Source organism: Geotrypetes seraphini, chromosome 3 (assembly GCF_902459505.1).
Source record: "Geotrypetes seraphini chromosome 3, aGeoSer1.1, whole genome shotgun sequence".
Taxonomy (NCBI): Eukaryota; Metazoa; Chordata; class Amphibia; order Gymnophiona; family Dermophiidae; genus Geotrypetes; species Geotrypetes seraphini.
The window spans coordinates 200,869,714-200,888,220 of record NC_047086.1 but is presented as its reverse complement, the minus strand read 5'-3'; the positions used below and the strand labels follow the sequence as shown (position 1 = coordinate 200,888,220).

The 18,507-nt window shown below is 42.8% G+C and overlaps 1 protein-coding gene across 5 annotated transcripts in view; it reads left to right on the top strand.

Moving 5' to 3' along the window:
• Nucleotides 1-18,507, top strand: part of CERS5 (ceramide synthase 5) — a 245,043-nt gene that overhangs the window by 49,610 nt on the left and 176,926 nt on the right. For all 5 annotated transcript variants that reach the window (XM_033939155.1, XM_033939150.1, XM_033939151.1 and 2 more), the window contains exon 4: nucleotides 17,423-17,480. In XM_033939155.1, coding sequence (XP_033795046.1) covers nucleotides 17,423-17,480 — 58 coding nt within the window. The remainder of the gene's footprint in view (nucleotides 1-17,422; nucleotides 17,481-18,507) is intronic.

Here is an 18,507-nt window from a genome sequence, read left to right as displayed (position 1 = left end):
TTGTTCAAGCTCAAGAGGGAACGAGCCACCATGATTCTGATTGCTCCGAGGTGGCCCAGGCAACATTGGTTCTCCCTTCTACTTCAACTCAGTTTCAGGGAACCTTTTCTTCTTCCTCTGTTTCCTTCTCTGCTTACACAGCATCAGGAGACCCTTCTACATCCCAACCTCCAGTCTCTGCACCTGACAGCTTGGTATCTCTCGGGCTGACCTCTCATGATACTCTTTTGTCTCAGCCCGTTCGTTCCATTCTAGATGCCTCCAGGAAACCAGCCACTCTGCAATGTTACCATCAGAAGTGGACGAGATTTTCTTCCTGGTGTCTTCTTCATCATCTTGATCCCACTTCCCTGGCAGTGGAGACGTTGTTGGATTATTTGCTTTCTTTGTCTGACTCTGGCCTTAAGTCTTCTTCCATCAGAGTCCACCTCAGTGCCATTGCTGCTTTTCATGAGCCGGTCCATGGAAAACTTCTCTCAGCTCATCCCCTGGTGTCCAGGTTCATGCGGGGTCTTGTCAATGTGAAACCACCTCTTAAAGCCCCTCCTGTTATCTGGGATCTCAATGTGGTTCTTTCCGCCTTAATGAAGCCTCCATTTGAACCTTTGGCTACCTCTCCTTTCAAGTTTCTCACTTGGAAGGTACTTTTCCTTATTGCTCTTACCTCTGCCAGGAGAGTCAGTGAGCTTCATGCACTGGTTGCAGATCCACCTTTTACGGTCTTTCACCATGACAAAGTGTTTCTGCGTACACATCCAAAGTTTCTCCCTAAGGTTGTCTCTGAATTCCATCTCAACCAATCCATTGTTCTGCCTGTTTTCTTTCCAAAACCTCATTCTCATTCTGGGGAACAAGCTCTGCATACTTTGGATTGTAAAAGGGCTCTAGCTTACTATCTAGAGCGTACGAAACCCCACAGATCAGTTCCCCAACTCTTTCTGTCCTTTGATCCGAATAAATTGGGACGTCCTGTTTCTAAACGTACGTTGTCTAATTGGCTGGCAGCGTGCATTTCATTCTGTTATGCTCAGACCGGACTGACACTGGAAGGTTCTGTCACGGCCCATAGAGTCCGAGCAATGGCAGCATCTGTAGCTTTCCTCCGTTCCACTCCTATTGAGGAAATCTGCAAGTCTGCTACTTGGTCCTCAGTTCATACTTTTACATCTCATTATTGTCTGGATGCATTCTCCAGACGGGATGGACACTTCGGCCAGTCTGTTTTGCAACATTTATTTTCCTAATGGCCAACCTTCCCTCCATCCCTCTTTTTGTTAGCTTGGAGGTCACCCATCAGTCAAGAATATGCTGCCTGCTTGTCCTGGGATAAAGCACAGTTACTTACCGTAACAGGTGTTATCCAGGGACAGCAGGCAGATATTCTTGCGTCCCTCCCACCTCCCCGGGTTGGCTTCTTAGCTGGCTTATCATAACTGGGGACCGCGCGCCTCTGTCGGGCGGGAAGGCACTCGCGCGTGTGCGGTGCGGCATGCCAGAACTTTCCAAGTTCTTAGAGTGCAATCACTCTAAAATTGTCCGTACCGGGGCTCCGTCGGTGCCGTCACCCATCAGTCAAGAATATCTGCCTGCTGTCCCTGGATAACACCTGTTACGGTAAGTAACTGTGCTTTTTGTCAGGTGCTGGGACTAGTGGATGGAGGAGATTCAGTAGGAAATGAAATTAATGACAATGACAGCCAAGAGTGATTGCATAAAATATATTGTGTAGAAATAGGCTTAATATTAGACATGCAATTCTTAGTAGAAAGATATATATAAATATATGCTTGCTACTAAAATACAGAAAAATATTCTATTATGTAGCTGCTTCTGTGTATGTGTAGGATTATATTTGACTTTTCCAGAATAGAGAGATAAGGCTAGATTCACTAAGCAAACCGATCATGTACAGATCGGTTTGCGAGCCCTTTGCGACCCGATTTCCCTCAGACTCAATTCACTAACCTATGTCCCGATCATCCTCTGATCCGCACATGCAAATGAGGGATACCGGCATGCAAATGCAGACAGGAAGCGATTCACTAAAATAAAAAAAGCAACACCGACTGGGCTGGCCGATCCAAAATAAGCGACTATTGAGGACCAGTCGCTGAGGTCCTTTCCGACTGCTCCGATCTGCTGCCCCGTCTCATCTCTGATCTGCTCTCTGCCCCATCTCAGCCCTGATCGCTTGCCCCCATCTCCTGTTGTCTCCTGCCTGCCCCAAATCTCTCCTGCCGCCTCGACTCTCCTGCCCTTCCCTGCACTGCAAACCCGTGGTTTTAACCCGCAGGTTTAAAGTGGGTTAAAACCACGGACTCGCTGGGATAGTAAAAGTTAAGTCGCGGCTCTTAGACGCATGCACAGACCATCTACAGATGGTTTACACATGCGTCGGGATCGCACACTAACGATCTGTGTGGTCAGAGGAGGGTGTGCCTCCAATCGCCCTCATTTGAATTTTTTTGTTTTGTGGATTGTTTTGTGAATCTAGCCCATAGAGGCTTACCTGCATAAATGTGTGTGTGTTAGGCCTGAGTAATGGGTGTATAGGTGTGAATAGACAGAAAAGGAGAAAAGAGGCAGAGAGAGAGTTCAGCAAGAGAGGAGGAAGCCAGAGAGGTGTGTGTGTGTGTGTGTGTGTGTGTGTGTGTGTGTGTGTGTGTGTGTGTGAGAAGAAGGCTCCAGAGAAAGAGTTAAGGATTTTAACATCCTACATTTATAAGTTTGAGACTTGTAAAAATAGCATCTATTGTTACTATGGTAAGGGAAGATGTATGAGGTGTGAAAAACTGAAGGAGAAAAGTCACTGTCCATCATAGATATGAATTTCTGGTAATTTCCATTATCTTTCTGTGACGGTGGCTCTTGATGGACACTAACTATCTATCTAAGAACATGCAGCTGGGGCTGTTTTCTACCTTAAGCATCGGACATTAGCACATCTGTGAAAACTATAGATCCACCCAGCCTTCTATCAGGGCTCTTTGTCAATCTTAAGTACTGATAATTTTCTAATGTCTTTTCTGAGACTCAATGACCAGGATCCCTAAGGTTTATCTGCCCTGACATTACCAGGGTCAGATCTGTTTAATATCAATTTCCCATAGGCCTTTGCTGACATTGGTTAAACCAACAGAAAATGCTGACAACTAGCAATGTAGGGGCTGACACTCTCCTCACTGCCTGTATGGTAGATCTCTCGAACACCAAGCAGCTTGCCTCATTCATAGGTTTTTATGCATGAACTGCTTATTTCAGGTCCTGCCACAGCATCTCTATTGGGTTCAGGTATTTTGATTAGGCGAATCCAAACTTTAATTTTGTTTTTCCTCAGCCATTCAGATGTGCAGAGTGAGGCAAAAAAATAGCAACACCCCAGAGTGTTAAGTGTGTTTTCAGCAACTGTTTGGAATTTCAACATTAAAATTTACAGCTTTTTCTAGAGCGTTGGGAGAAGAAAATGGTTGCCTGAACCGTTGCTCTCCTCACAGCCAGCACTAATTGAATGACAAAGAGGGATCTAGACGAATTAAATTTCTCTATAAAAGCAGATCTATCGGATGACTAAAAGACATACTTGCTATACATCAAAACATTTCTACAAAAGATGACTTCTAACAAAGTGAGAAAGAGAAACAAGCAGGATCCAAGTTCTCCTTCTAATACATTGCTGCTGTTAACGGTAAACAACGGGGCTAATTTAGACATATTAGAAGAACTGCGGGCTTTAAAAGATATTATGAATCACACTAGGGATGATCTGAATGAAAAACTGACCAACATCACCATGGAGGTTTTACAAATCAAATCCAAACTCGCCTCTCTTGAAACAAAGACTAGCTTAGCTGAAGATAACATCAAACAAAAACAAATAAAGAAAATCTCCATGATGGAACAGGACTTTGAAGAGGTCAGTAATCGGGCTAGGCAAAATAACATCCATATATTAGGAGTCCCTGAAGGCCAGGAGGGAACAGACATCTGCAAATTTGTAGAGAATTTCATACCCCGAGTGCTGAACACCGCTTTTAGTCGGGCCTTTGAAGTGGAGTGAGCACACCGCTCTCCTGCCTCAAGATCGACTGCTACAAAGTATCCACACCCGATAATTGTAAAAGTGTTGCGACACCAACAAGTCAAACAAATTATGTAGACAGCAAGAATCAAGGCTCCTATTAAGTTGGAAGGCAACACTGTTCTTTTTACATGATCTCTACAAGCACACTGCCGATGCAAGGAAAAAACTGCCTAATTACCGCCCCCAGCTAAAAGATCTCACAGCACGGTTTGGTATGTTTTATCCAGCCAAACTGTGTTTAATTTTGTTTTTACCCCCATTTTATTGTTGTAAAACTCTTAGTATTTTGATAAGCGTTCAATCAAATTTACAGTAAACTTGGAAACTTTGACTAAAGATTTCATCGAGCCAGCGGAGATAGAGGAGTGTTTTAAATCTAAACAAACCTCCTTCCACTGTCAGTGCCTGAATCACATGCTTGCTCTCTCCATATTTGACTCTGAGTAATACAAGCACACTGCGCTACACCTCTGCTAATCTGCTATTATAATCTGACTAAGTTTTAAACTTAAATTAACTTCACGTCCCTTATCTTCACTCTTCTCCGACATTAAACTGCCATTTGTGATTGCTTAACCTCTGCCAGAGCAAAGAGGTGGCGAAACTGAATGTATCCAATTCTCTTCAAGGACCATTAACTTCAGTTACAAGCCTCTGTTTAATAGTAAACAGCTTTGAATAACTGTTATAATAGCCCTTTTGAATCCATTAACTGTTTCAAGCAATTGTCTGATTGATGTTTTGTGCCGAATGGAGCTAAATCTGGCTGACATACAAAAGAACTAGTCCCACTGTCGACTTTGAAGTCTCTAAGAGATCGCATAACTAAGTACCGTGCACTCTGAATGGCTTCTCCCTAATATGTTTTTGGTCTATAAGTTTAAGTTCTGATTTACTATATTCACACTAAATTTAGGATACTGCCAGATAGTATTCAACAATAACTTAGGCACGTTGGTTATGATATTATGATACTATTGTACTATTTGAAGACCATGAATTCATGTTGTTTAAATATTTTAAAGCCTTATTATTATTTTCTAAACATACTAATCTTCTGATTTGTTTGGTATAACTAGGATAATTCTTGCTATTTACAAATGTTAAATGTTGTTGGCGAATCCCCTAAATTATTACAGGTTATTGTACTTAATACCATATTTAGTAATATAGTGTATAGAACATTTGTGAGAAATACAACAAAATTAATTTACATTTTATCCTTAAGATACATTAAAAGTATACATCTATGGGCTTCGGGGCAGTATACACGCTGCAGCGTAAAACAGGCCTTATATTAATTGCTATCAATTATATCACATTAAGCCAAATAATAAATTCTATCTCATCAGCATAACTAGATTAAATTATGATACAACTATATAATCACAAGATAATATAAAATGTTGCAAATAATACATTCATTGGGGCATCATTAGTAATTCAATATATTACAATATAAATCTTTAATCAATAATGTCATATTTGTTGCCATGTGTTCTAACACAATTGTAAGTTTAATTTAGTGTGCATGCCTGTATTCATCTGTGCATACGTGAGTGTAGGCATCTACTTATATGATACAGCACAGTGTTTTAACCAATTATTGTTGACAGTAATATAGGATTTATACATGAATATTGGAATATTGCTATGAATTAACTATCATTCTTAGTGTAGACTTTTACATTACATTACATTACATTAGGGACTTCTATTCCGCCTATACCTTGCAGTTCAAGGCGGATTACAAAAGAGTTAATTGGACATTTCCAGTGAAGTTACAACAGTTTTGGTTTTTGGTTTTTTTTTTTTTGTTACAAGGGAGGAGAGGTAGCTGGATTAATTCCGGAAGAACTTGCAAATTGGATATTAAATTGACTGTACGTTACTGTGTGATATAACAAATAGATTACAGTTAGAGTACAAATAAGATTACAAATAAGATTACTTTTTTGGTTTGGTTTTGTTGTGTGTATCATTTTAGTACTATTCTCTTAGTTAAATGCTTTGAGGAATGTTGGCTTAGTTATCATAGAAACATAGAAGATGACGGCAGAAAAGGGCTACAGCCCATCAAGTCTGCCCACTCTGCTTACCCACCCCCTGTCTATGCCCTAATAACCCAATTTCCTTATCTTGACCCTCGTAGGGATCCCACATGGGTATCCCATTTATTCTTAAAGTCTGGCACGCTGTCTGCCTCGATCACCTGCACTGGAAGCTTGTTCCAATGATCAACCACTCTCTCTGTGAAGAAATACTTTCTGGTGTCGCCATGAAATTTTCCGCCCCTGAGTTTGAGCGGGTGCCCTCTTGTGGCCGAGGGACCCTTGAGAAAGAAAATATCATCTTCCACTTCGACACGTCCCGTGAAGTACTTAAATGTTTCGATCATGTCTCCCCTCTTCCTACATTCCTCAAGAGTGTAGAGCTGCAATTTGTTCAGTCTCTCTTCGTACGAGAGACCCTTGAGCCCCGAGATCATCCTGGTGGCCGTCCGTTGAACCGATTCAATTCTGCGCACATCTTTACTGTAATGTGGCCTCCAGAATTGCACACAGTACTCCAGATGAGGTCTCACCATGGCCCTGTACAACGGCATTATGACTTCAGGCTGACGAAACTTCTATTGATACAACCCAATATCTGCCTTGCCTTAGATGAAGCCTTCTCCACTTGATTGGCAGTTTTCATGTCTGCACTGATGATTACTCCTAAATCTCGTTCTGCTGAAGTCCTAGTTAAAGTTTCTCCGTTCAAGAAGTACGTCCTGCATGGATTTCCGCTTCCGAGGTGCATGACCTTACATTTCTTAGCATTGAAGCCTAGCTGCCAGGTTGAGGACCAACTTTCCAATGTAAGCAGGTCCTGCGCCATATAATTCTGTAAACTGCATTCACTTACTATATTACATAGTTTGGCGTCATCGGCGAATAGTGTTATTTTACCTTGAAGCCCTTGAGTCAGATCCCCTATGAATATGTTGAAAAGGAATGGACCCAGGACCGAGCCCTGCGGCACTCCACTGGTTACCTCCGATGTTTTAGAGAGGGTACCATTAACCACCACCCTCTGAAGTCTGCCACTCAGCCAATCACTGACCCATGCAGTTAGTGTCTCTCCTAACCCCATCGATTCCATCTTGCTTAGCAGCCTGCGGTGTGGGACACTGTCAAAAGCTTTCCTGAAGTCCAGGTACACGACGTCCAAAGACTCTCCCAAGTCCAACTTTCTTGTTACCCAGTCAAAGAAGCTGATGAGATTGAATTGGCAGGACCTACCCTTGGTGAATCCATGCTGACTGGGATCCCGAAGATTCCCTTCATTCAAGATCGTGTCCAATTTGCTTTTAATTAGTGTTTCCATGAGTTTGCACACTATTGATGTGAGACTCACCGGTCTATAATTCGCAGCCTCTGCCCTGCAACCCTTTTTATGCAGAGGAACGACATTAGCTAATTTCCAGTCCAGGGGAACTTTCCCCTTACTTAGGGAGAGATTGAATAGCTCAGCCAACGGTTTCGCCAGGACATCGCTCAATTCTCTGAGCATTCTTGGGTGCAAATTGTCTGGTCCCATGGCTTTGTTCACCTTGAGTCTTGAGTTAAGAACATAAGAATTGCCGCTGCTGGGTGGTCCATCGTGCCCAGCAGTCCATTCATGCAGCGGCCCCCTGGTCAAAGACCAGTGCCCCAACTGAGACCAGCCCTACCTGCGTATGTCCTGATTTAGCACGAACCTGTCCAACTTTGTCTTGAATCCCTGGAGGGTGTTGTCCCCTATGACAGACTCCGGAAGAGGGTTTCTGTCCTCTACCACTCTCTCTAGGTGAAATAGAACTTCCTTACGTTCGTATGGAATCTATCCCCTTTCAATTTTAGAGAGTGCCCTCTTGTTCTCCCTACCTTGGAGAGGGTGAATAACCTGTCCTTATCTACCAAGTCTATTCCCTTCAGTACCTTGAATGTTTCGATCATGTCCCCTCTCAATCTCCTCTGTTCGAGGGAGAAGAGGCCCAGTTTCTCTAATCTTTCGCTGTACGGCAACTCCTCCAGTCCCTTAACTATCTTAGTCTCTTCTCTGGACCCTTTCGAGTAATACCGTGTCCTCCTTCATGTACGGCGACCAGTGCTGGACGCAGTACTCCAGGTGAGGGTGCACCATAGCTCGGTACAATGGCATGATAACCTTCTCCGATCTGTTCGTGATCCCCTTCTTTATCATTCCTAGCATTCTATTCGCCCTTTCCTAGCATTCTGTAAGGTAGCACTGCCTGTTTTTTCACACAGGTGACTGCACACGTAGTACACACATGATGATTCCCGGTTTCTTAGTCACACTGTTTCTACGTGACTTTACACTTAACGAGCATCAATATTTTTTATTTTTGCTTAACAAAGGATTAATGACGTCCACATATCACTTATCCCATGTCCCTTAAGTTATCACTAAATGTCAAGGTCCTAAACAACGTTATAAAGAAAAAGATTCTAACATATCTAAATTCCAAACATCCTGACATTATTTGTCTCGAAGAGACTCACCTAAATGCTTTAGAGGCAGCTAAACTAAACCCTGGATGGGAGTTAATGGAGTTCTCATCTTAGTTAAAAAACGTCCAGACATCACAGTACTTTCGATATCCAATGATCTCCAGGGTAAGTGGGTTCAAATCATTCTAAACATAAACAATATTATCCCAGGACAAGCACGCAGCATATTCTCGCATATGGGTGACATCAACCATGGAGCCCTGATGCAGACAGCTTCACAAGTAGACTTTCTTGAAGAACATTTGGAAAGTTTGCGATTGCCGCTCCATGCATGCACGAGTGTTTTCTCACCTGACATAGGGTGCAAGTTTCCTCAGCATCTCAGTTCTAAGTTTTCTGTGGAGCCAAGAAGTAGAGAATGACACGGTGACAAAATTCATCACCGTTCCCGTCCCCGTGGATAACCGTGGGAAATAATCCCATGTAATTTTGTAGTGTTTATTTCAACCTCAGTCCTTCAACGCAAAGCTTGAGGGTCAGTGGTTGTGGCCATTCATACTCTGATTCTTCCCTCTCTCCTTAAAGAATGACATGAAGATGGTTTCCCGCGGTTATCCGCGGGGACGGGAACGGTGATGAATTTTGTCACCGTGTCATTCTCTACCAAGAAGCCATTGTTTTGACGCTCTGCATGAGAGTTAGTTTTAACTCGTGCCTTCTCTTCACTGCAGCTCATGTACTTCTTTTCTTTACAGAGTCGCTGTGTTGCACGTGAGTAAAAAAAATAAAAAGTTTAATTTTTCGGTTGTGTCATGACGGGGGCCTGGTCTGTGGCCTCAGCCTGCGGGCTTCGATTTCACCGCAGCCGTGTTTCATTCAATGTCCCGGCTGGTCACAGGATTTAATAAGTGTAGCTGGTGTTGACGTGCAATCTCCATCATTGACTCACACAAGTGGTATGTACAGTGTTTAGGACCTGACCATCGTCCGGAATCGTGCACTCGCTGTGCTACACTTCAAAATTGAGCTCTTGAACGTCGTTGAGTTTAGATTGAAAAAATCTTTGTGGGAATGGATTTTTCTTCAATTAAAGCCTTGACTCAGATTGTGGCCTCGACCTTGACTCCATTGAAGTCTTCTGTGAGGCCCAAAGCTTCCACCTCGACCTCACTAAAACCTTCCTTGATGGGGAAATTCCTCATCCTCGGGAGTCAGCTAAATCCTCTCCGGAGGGGCCGTTTATCCTTTTATCTCCATCATGTAAGCCAGTGGTTCCCAACCCTGTCCTGGAGGACCTCCAGGCCAATCGGATTTTCAGGCTAGCCCTAATATCTGAATATGCATGGTGCAGATTTGCATGCCTCTCACTTCCATTATATGCAAATCTCTCTCATGCATATTCATTAGGGCTAGCCTGAAAACCCGACTGGCCTGGTGGTCCTCCAGGACAGGGTTGGGAACCACTGATGTAAGCTACCCAGGCCAACCCCTCAGGAGTCGCAGGCCATTCAACAGCGAGCCCGGTTGCTTCGAGACTTCCCAGAAAACGTGTCTCAAAATCGAGGGCAACACTTCCTCGAGGTTGTCTTATTTGGAGTCCATAGCCACACCAAATGTACCAGCTCCAGTGGTCTTGGTGCCGGCTTTGCAGAATATACTGGAAGTTATTCTGCATCAAGAGTTTGGTAACATGCTTGCCAAATTAACTCCTGCCTCGACCCTGCTTCCTGCAGTCCAGCCTGGGCACTCAGCAGTACTACAACAGGGCCATCCCTCTTCTGATCCGGTGTCCTTTGCAAAGTTCCTCTGTCAAATGAGTAAATATCTCAACATCACTTTGGAGTTTGATTCAAAATGCTCTAAGGAGTATGTGGAAGAACTGGGAATGCCTAATCCTTCTAGGGATTCATTAAAATTACCCATGAATGGCATTCTCTCTCAAACTTTTAAAAGGAATCTTGATACACCATATTCCATTCCCGCTGTGCCAGCAAAACTGGAATCTTGATATAAGATGGTCCACTGTAAGGGATTTGAGAAGTCTCAACTATCCTATCAATCTCTTCTCATTGAGTCTTCTTTAAAAAGAACCAATCTGGCCAAGAGGGCAAGACCATGGACAAATTTGGCCGTCAGTTGTATCAAAATTCGATGATGACGAATCAGATTTTAAATTGCTATTTTGTCTTTACATCATATCTCAAGCATTGGATCAATGCTATACCTACTTTTTTCAAGTATCTGCCAGAACATCGCCTACCAGAGTTCCAGCATATGCATTCCACACTAGGTCAGCTTTGCATGCATATGGTTCAGGCTGCATATGATGCTTTTGAGATGTCTTCCAGGGTCACTGCATTCTCGGTGGCGATGCGCTGTCTAGCCTGGCTCCGCACCGTAGATATGGATCCAAATCTGCAGGATCAACTGGCCAACATCCCATGTCAAGTTAATGAGCTGTTTGACTCGATTGAGGCAGCTTCAAAAGGCTTGTCTGAGCATGAGAAATTGTTTGTCTCCATAGTTCGGCTGAAGCCTTCCACTGCTAAGAGTTACAGACCTCCTCCATCTTATCAGAGGCGTTATCCTCAGAAGGCAGCACCTTATACAAGGCCGCCTCCTAAGAAACAACATCAGTAACAACAAAGGCAGCGTAAACCTCAGACTCCTGTGGTGCCCAAGTCTACTTAGCCTTTTTGACCATCTAAAACGGAGCATAACCTCAATCGTTCTGCCTCTGTCCTCCCCCCTTCCCATAGGAAGTCATCTCCATCATTTTTATCATCGATGGGAACTAATTACATTCGATCTCTGGGTCCTCACAATTATCAGGGAAGGTTACTCTCTTCACTTCCTTCAGGTTCCACCAGATCTTCCCACAAGAGAGTATCCTTCAAATGTGTTACAGACCACCCTTCTTCTTCAGGAAGCTCAAGCTCTACTTCGTCTCTGTTCCATTGAGGAAGTTCCTCTGGAACAGCAGAGCACGGAGTTTTACTCCCCTTACTTCCTTGTCCTGAAGAAGACGGGGGGATCTGTGACCTATCTTAGATTTCAGAAATCTTAGCAAATTTCTTGTCGGAGAAAAATTTTGGATGCTGTCTCTAGCATCTTTGTATCCCCTTCTGGATCACAATGATTGGTTATGGCTCTCTGGATCTCAAAGAGGCTTACACTCACATTCCCATTCATCCAGCTTTTTGCAAGTTCCTCAGATTTCGGGTAGGAAATCATCATTTTCAATACAGAGTGCTACCTTTCAGTCTGGCATAGTCTCCCAGAGTTTTCACTAAGTGCCTAGTAGTGGTGGCAGCAGCTCTGTGCAGCCGTGGTCTCCAGGTTTTCCCGTACTTGGACGACTGGCTCATCAGATTCAACATCTCGAGGGTTATTGTAACGACCCAACAGATTATTTGGTTCCTCCAACATTTGGGGTTTGAAATAAACTTTCCAAAATCTCAGCTACAGCCCTCTCAAAACCCATAGTTCATTGGAGCTATACTGGACACTGCAACTCAGAGCACTCCTTCCTCAACTATGTCAGGATACTCTCATTCACCTTTGCCTCAGTGTCATCCCTCACTTCGCTCTCAGCAAGACACATGATGGTTCTCCTAGGTCACATGATGTCTACAGTTCACGTGACTCCTTTTGCCAGACTTTACCTCAGAATTCCTCAGTGGACCCTAGCATCTCATTGGGCACAGGTTTCCAATCCACTCTCTCAGCACATTATAGTGACTCCTTCATTGAGACAGTTTCTCCACTGGTGTATGCTCTCTTCCAATCTCTCCAGAGGTTTATTGTTTCAAAACGCCCCCTCATCAGAAGGTCCTCACGACAGATTCCTCGATGATCAAGTAGTCCTCATTCGTACAGACAACCAAGTAGCCATGTACTATGTCAACGAGCAGAGAGGAACAGGATCCCTCCCTCTTTGCCAGGAAGCTCAAAAGGTTTGGAATTGGGCAATTCTTCACAATGTATTTCTGAAAGCAGGCTACATTTAAGGAGAGAAAAATTTTTTGGCGGACAAATTGAGTCGTCTTCTATAATATCACAAATGGACGCTCAATTCATCGCCTCTCCATCACATATGGGGAACTCCTCAAATAGATCTCTTTGCATCTCCCCACAACAGCAAGCTGCCTTAGTTTTGCTCCAGGATCTACTCTCCTCACCACCTCGAGGCAGATGCTTTTCTTTTGGAATGGACGAGCAAATTCCTGTATGCATTTTCTCCATTCCCTGTAATTCTCAAGACACTCGTCAAACTCAAATATGAACATGCCTCCATGATTCTCATAGCTCCTCGGTGGCCCAGACAACCTTGGTTCTCCCTTCTACTTCAACTCTGCAGCAGGGAGCCACTACTTCTACTAGTTTTTACATCTCTGCTTACACAGAGTCAGGGTTCTCTAGTTCATCTCTGCACCTGACAGCTTGGTACCTTTCAACATAACTGCCAATCTACAGTTTTCTCAATCTGTCAAGGACATTCTAGAGGCTTCCAGGAAGCCTACCACTAGACAATGTTACAACCAGAAATGGACTAGGTTTTCTGCTTGGTGCGCTCTTCATCACAAGGGGCCTCAGCCTACTTCCTTGTCTTCAGTTCTGGATTACCTGTTTCGTTTCTCAATCAGGCCTCAAATCAACATCCATCAGAGTCCATTTCAATGCAATTTCGGCTTTCCATCAGCCGTTTGAAGGGAAACCTTTATAGAAACATAGAAAATGACGGCAGAAAAGGGCCATAGTCCATCTAGTCTGCTCACTCTAATGACCCACCCTCCTTGATTCTACCCCCCCTAGAGATCCCACATGCGTATCCCATTTACTTTTAAAATCTGGCACACTGCTGGCCTTAATCACCTGAAGTGGAAGTTCATTCCAATGATCAACCACCCTTTCGGTGAAGAAATACTTCCTGGTGTCGCCATGAAATTTCCCACCCCTGATTTTCAGCGGATGCTCTCTTGTGGCCGAGGGTCCTTTTATCTGCTCATCCTGTGGCTTCCAGATTCATGAAAGGATTTTAAAATGTCAAACCACCTCCAGTGGTTTGGGAATCTTAATATTGTTTTTGCTAAGTTGATAAAGCCTCCATTTGAACCAATGTCTTCGGCTCATCTGAAATATCTCACTTGGAAAGTGGTCTTTTTCATTGCTCTTACGTCTGCTCGCAGAGTCAGTGAGCTACAAGCTTTAGTAGCGGACCCACCTTTCAAAATATTACATCACAACAAGGTGGTCCTCCGTACTCATCCTAAATTCTTACCAAAAGTTGTTTCAGAATTTCATCTCAATCAATCCATTGTAGTTCCAAAGCCTGATTCTCATCCAGGAGAAACAGCTCTTCATACTTTGGACTGCAAGCGTGCTTTAGCTTTCTACTACAAAGGACTAAGCCTCAAAGATCTTCTCAACTTTTTGTCTCCTTCGATCCAAACAAGTTGGGACATTCAGTTGCCAAGAGAACTATCTCCAACTGGTTGGCTGCTTGCATCTCTTTCTGCTATGCTCAGGCTGGATTGCATCTAGAGGGTCGAGTCGCAGCCCATAAAGTTAAGGCCATGGCAGCATCTTTAGCTTTCCTTAGATCTACTCCTATTGAGGAAATCTGCAAAGCTGCCACTTGGTCCTCGGTTCATACATTCACTTCTCAAATACAGGTCCTTTCTGGACAGAACCTTTAAGTTTCAAGCTAGCAAACAGCAGACCTGGCTGGGCAATTACATCAGCAGAGCCGGGTCGACCTACAGCGCATTTCGGAAAGAAATTAAGACAGCTCTGTTAGATAGATTTATCTCTTAGTCAGATACCCCTTCTAAAACTTGTTAACAATATGTCGGTGCTGTGTATTCTGACTAATTGTATTCTGTTTCCACTGACTGTTCAGTGACATCTTCGCCAACTGTATTCTGGAATTCGCTGATTGTCCAGCCCGCTTCACTGTAACATGTTGATATTGTGTTCTCACTAATTGTACTCTAATCACTGACTGTTCAGTGACATCTTCCCTATTTGTACTCTTGGAATTCGCTGATTGTCCAGCTCTCTTCACTGTAAACAGTCTAGAAGTTGCAAGATTGTGTCGTTATAGAAAAAATGAAGTTTTATTATTATTATTATTGTCTGGATTCTTTCTCCAGACGGGATGGCCACTTTGGCCAGGCAGTATTACAAAATTTATTCTTCTGAATTGCCAACACTCCCACCATCCCAATCTGGTTAGCTTGGAGGTCACCCATATGTGAGAATATGTTGCCTGCTTGTTCTGGGATAAAGCACAGTTACTTATCATGACAAGAGAGTAAATATACAAGGGTGACCTGGTCGACAATGTTTATCTGGATTTTCAGAAGGCGTTCGACAAGGTCCCGCATGAATGGCTACTTTGAAAAGTTGCGAGCCATGGAATCAAGGATGATATACTCATGTGGATTAAAAATTGGTTGGCGGATAGGAAACGGAGAATGGGGGTAAATGGACAATACTCAGACTGGAAAAGCATCACGAGTAAAAGCATCACGAGTAGAGTGCCGCAGGGTTCAGTGCTCGGACCTGTGCTCTTCAACATATTTATAAACGACTTGAAAATTTGTACGACGTGCAAGGTGATTAAATTTGCAGACGATACAAAGTTATTCAGAGTAGTGAGGACACACAAGGATTGTGAAGACCTACGAGACATAAATACACGAGGAATGGGCTGCGAAATGGCAAATTGGGTTCAACATGGATAAGTGCAAGGTGATTGTATGTCGATAACAAAAAATCTTATACATGAATACAGGATGGTGCAGTACTCGGAGAGACCACCCAGGAAAGAGACTTGGGAGTACTTGTAGACAAGTCAATGAAGCCGTCTGCAATGCACGGCGGTGAAAAAGGCGAACAGAATGCTAGGAATGATTAAGAAGGGGATCACAAACAGATCAGAGAAGGTTATCATGCCGCTGTACTGGGCCATGGTGCATCCCCACCTGGAAAACTGCATCCAACACTGGTCACCGTATATGAAAAAGGGCATAGGACTACTCAAAAGGGTCCAGAGAAGAGCTACTAAAATGGTTAAGGGACTGGAAGTGTTGCCATACAGTGAGAGGCTAGAGAAACTGGGCCTATTCTCCCTTGAAAAGAGGAGACTGAGAGGAGACATGATCGAAACATTCAAAATAATGAAGGAAATAGACTTAGAGAAAGAGAGATTGTTCACCCTCCAAGATGGAGAGAACGAGAGGACACTCTCTAAAGTTAAAAAGGGATAGATTCCTACAATCGTAAGGAAGTTCTTCTTCACCCAGAGTGGTAGAAATCTGATACGCTCTTCCAGAGGCTGTTATAGGGGAAAGCACCCTCCAGGGATTCAAGACAAGGGTGGACGAGTTCCTGTGAACCATAACATACACAAGTAAGACTAGACTCAATGCCTTCCTAAAGTAGTGTTGGAGTTCCATTTTTACCAGTCCATAGATAACCCAACATTTTTCTGAAAACCACACACTCATTCTGTGAAAGCATGCAGCATACTTTAAACTGCAAGTGAGCTTTACCTTCTATCTGGAGTAGACTATACTCCATAGACAGTCCACTCAGCATTTGATTTCTTTTGACCCAAATCGGTTGGGAGTAGCCATTGCTACATGCACAATCTCCAGTTGGCTAGCATACTACATCTCCTTTTACTTAAACCCAGGCTGAACTTTCTCTTCGGGGTGATGTCAAGGCTAATAATGTCGGAGCCATGGTGATCTAGTCCACTTGATCAGCCTCCATAGGAGATTTGCAAAGGTCATCGGGCCACACATTCATGTCACACTGCCTTAAGCAGAATTCCTGATATGATAGCTGGGTCAGTCAGTCCTACAGAATAGGGCCTCAACTGAACAGCTTCCTCAATTACTCTTTGCTATGACTAGGCTGGACTCTTGAATAATTCTGTAATTGTCTAAATGTAACCTAATTGTTGTCATGACTATTCTGTTCTTAAATTGATTGTGAATGTTAAATTGTAACCCGTTCTGAGCTTCTGGGAAAATGGGATAAAAATATAAATAAATAAATTTGTTCAGCGTCTAGAATCTAGCTCCATCCCCTCCTTTCCAGGCCCATATTTTGTTCTGTTCAGACTGTATCTCCATATTATTACATTTTACTTTTCAGGTTGATTGCTATACACAGGCTTCAACATTTCAAGTATCTATTAGCCTAGCCTTGTTCTTAGTGAACTTGGTTGCTAGGGATTCTCAGCTGTGAGAATAGAAGGCCTTCTTGTCCTTGGAGAAAACAAAGTGATCTTTAGCAGGTGTTGTCTGAGGACAGCAGGCTGAATATTCTCACATCCCTTCCCCTTAGAGTTGCATTCTGTCAGCTATGTTATTGGACTGAGGAACCTGATCTCATGCATCAGGCAAAAAGACTCCTGTGCATTCACAGTATTGTGCTTCTGCATATTTTAATGCTGGTTAGTTAGTTAATGCTAGGCAGGGATGCCCCTTGACCCCTTACTGTTTTGTTTTTTCTTTGGAACCTTTACATACTACTCATTGCAGGCTTGGGCTTACCTGCCTCAAGTGAGGGCAGACAGTGATTTTAGCCTCACAAGTCCGAAGCTGCCAGCTTGGCACATGTTAAGATTGGTGTGCCACATGATGATGTCACTCAGCTGTGAGAATATGTGGCCTGCTGTTCTCTGAAAACATCTGCTACAGGTAAATAACTTCACTTTATTCCCAGAGGTTTGGTTTCTGGTTGGCTTCTCTCTTTATCAAAGCCAGTCTGTGTCATATTTTGTTCAGGGATACTGGAGTTGCTAGAGCCTTTTTTCTGTTCTTTCCAGGTGGAGGTTTATATTTTATGGGTCTATGTTTTCTTATGGAATGCGCTTCCTCTGGTCGGTAAGTATGAACAATTCTGCTGTAATTGATGAAATACTTTAGTCTCAACAGTGTGAGTGAGGCCTTTAGCATACTTTACTCATTTGCCTTTACTTATTAACAATTTGAACAGAAATTAGAAAGCACTTCTCTTCACTGGGCCCAAGTAGTCAATACTAGTGAATTTACTGGGACAGCAGGTGTACTATATTATTCTGACTGTGGGGAGTTTCTTTTCTTGTACCTACAATGATGGGGGGAAAAGAACCTTTAATTTTATAAAATTACGTGCAAATATAAAGTTTCTAGATGGTTTACAGTAAACCATTGTCGCTCAAACTTTTTAAGCTCCAGCACATTAAACAGAGCAAATGTTTTTCGTGGCACATTATAATTGATGTTATAAAATTATAAAACCAACAAAAAATTAAATTTGAGAGTTATATATTTAAAATTATTTAAGCTATGTGTGATTTATTGTAACAGTTGTGAGACTAAAGTACTGTAGATAGAATTGTTAATGCGATGGATGTGCTTGTTTTTGAGTGCAAATTAACTCAAAATATAGCTTGATAATCGACAGGCAAACATGCATTTCATATCCACCATCTGCAGTCATTCTCTTTGTATCGATTTAATTTGTCAGAGCTGAAAATCCAAGTTCACAAAGATAAGAAGATCCAAAAGGTAACAAGGCCTTGATTGCTTTGTTGCTCGTTAGGATAAATACTGCATAAAAAAATAAAATGAACTTGCCATTAGTTTTCAAGGACCAATCATGTTAAAAAATGATGCTTGTCTAGGCAGTTGTATCCTTACGCACATAGACGCACATAACATTGACACTCTTGCATATGTGATGTACATATCTGTCTTTTTTTTTTTCCCCAAGACATATTTATTGTAAATTTTTTGATTACAAGACACAAAGTAGCACAAAGCACCAGTAAACAAAAATCCAATACATCTAAAAATCACAGAACCCATCAGATTAACCAGCCTAAATACTAATAACAATCTCCTAGCCTATGGAAGGCTCCAAAAACCA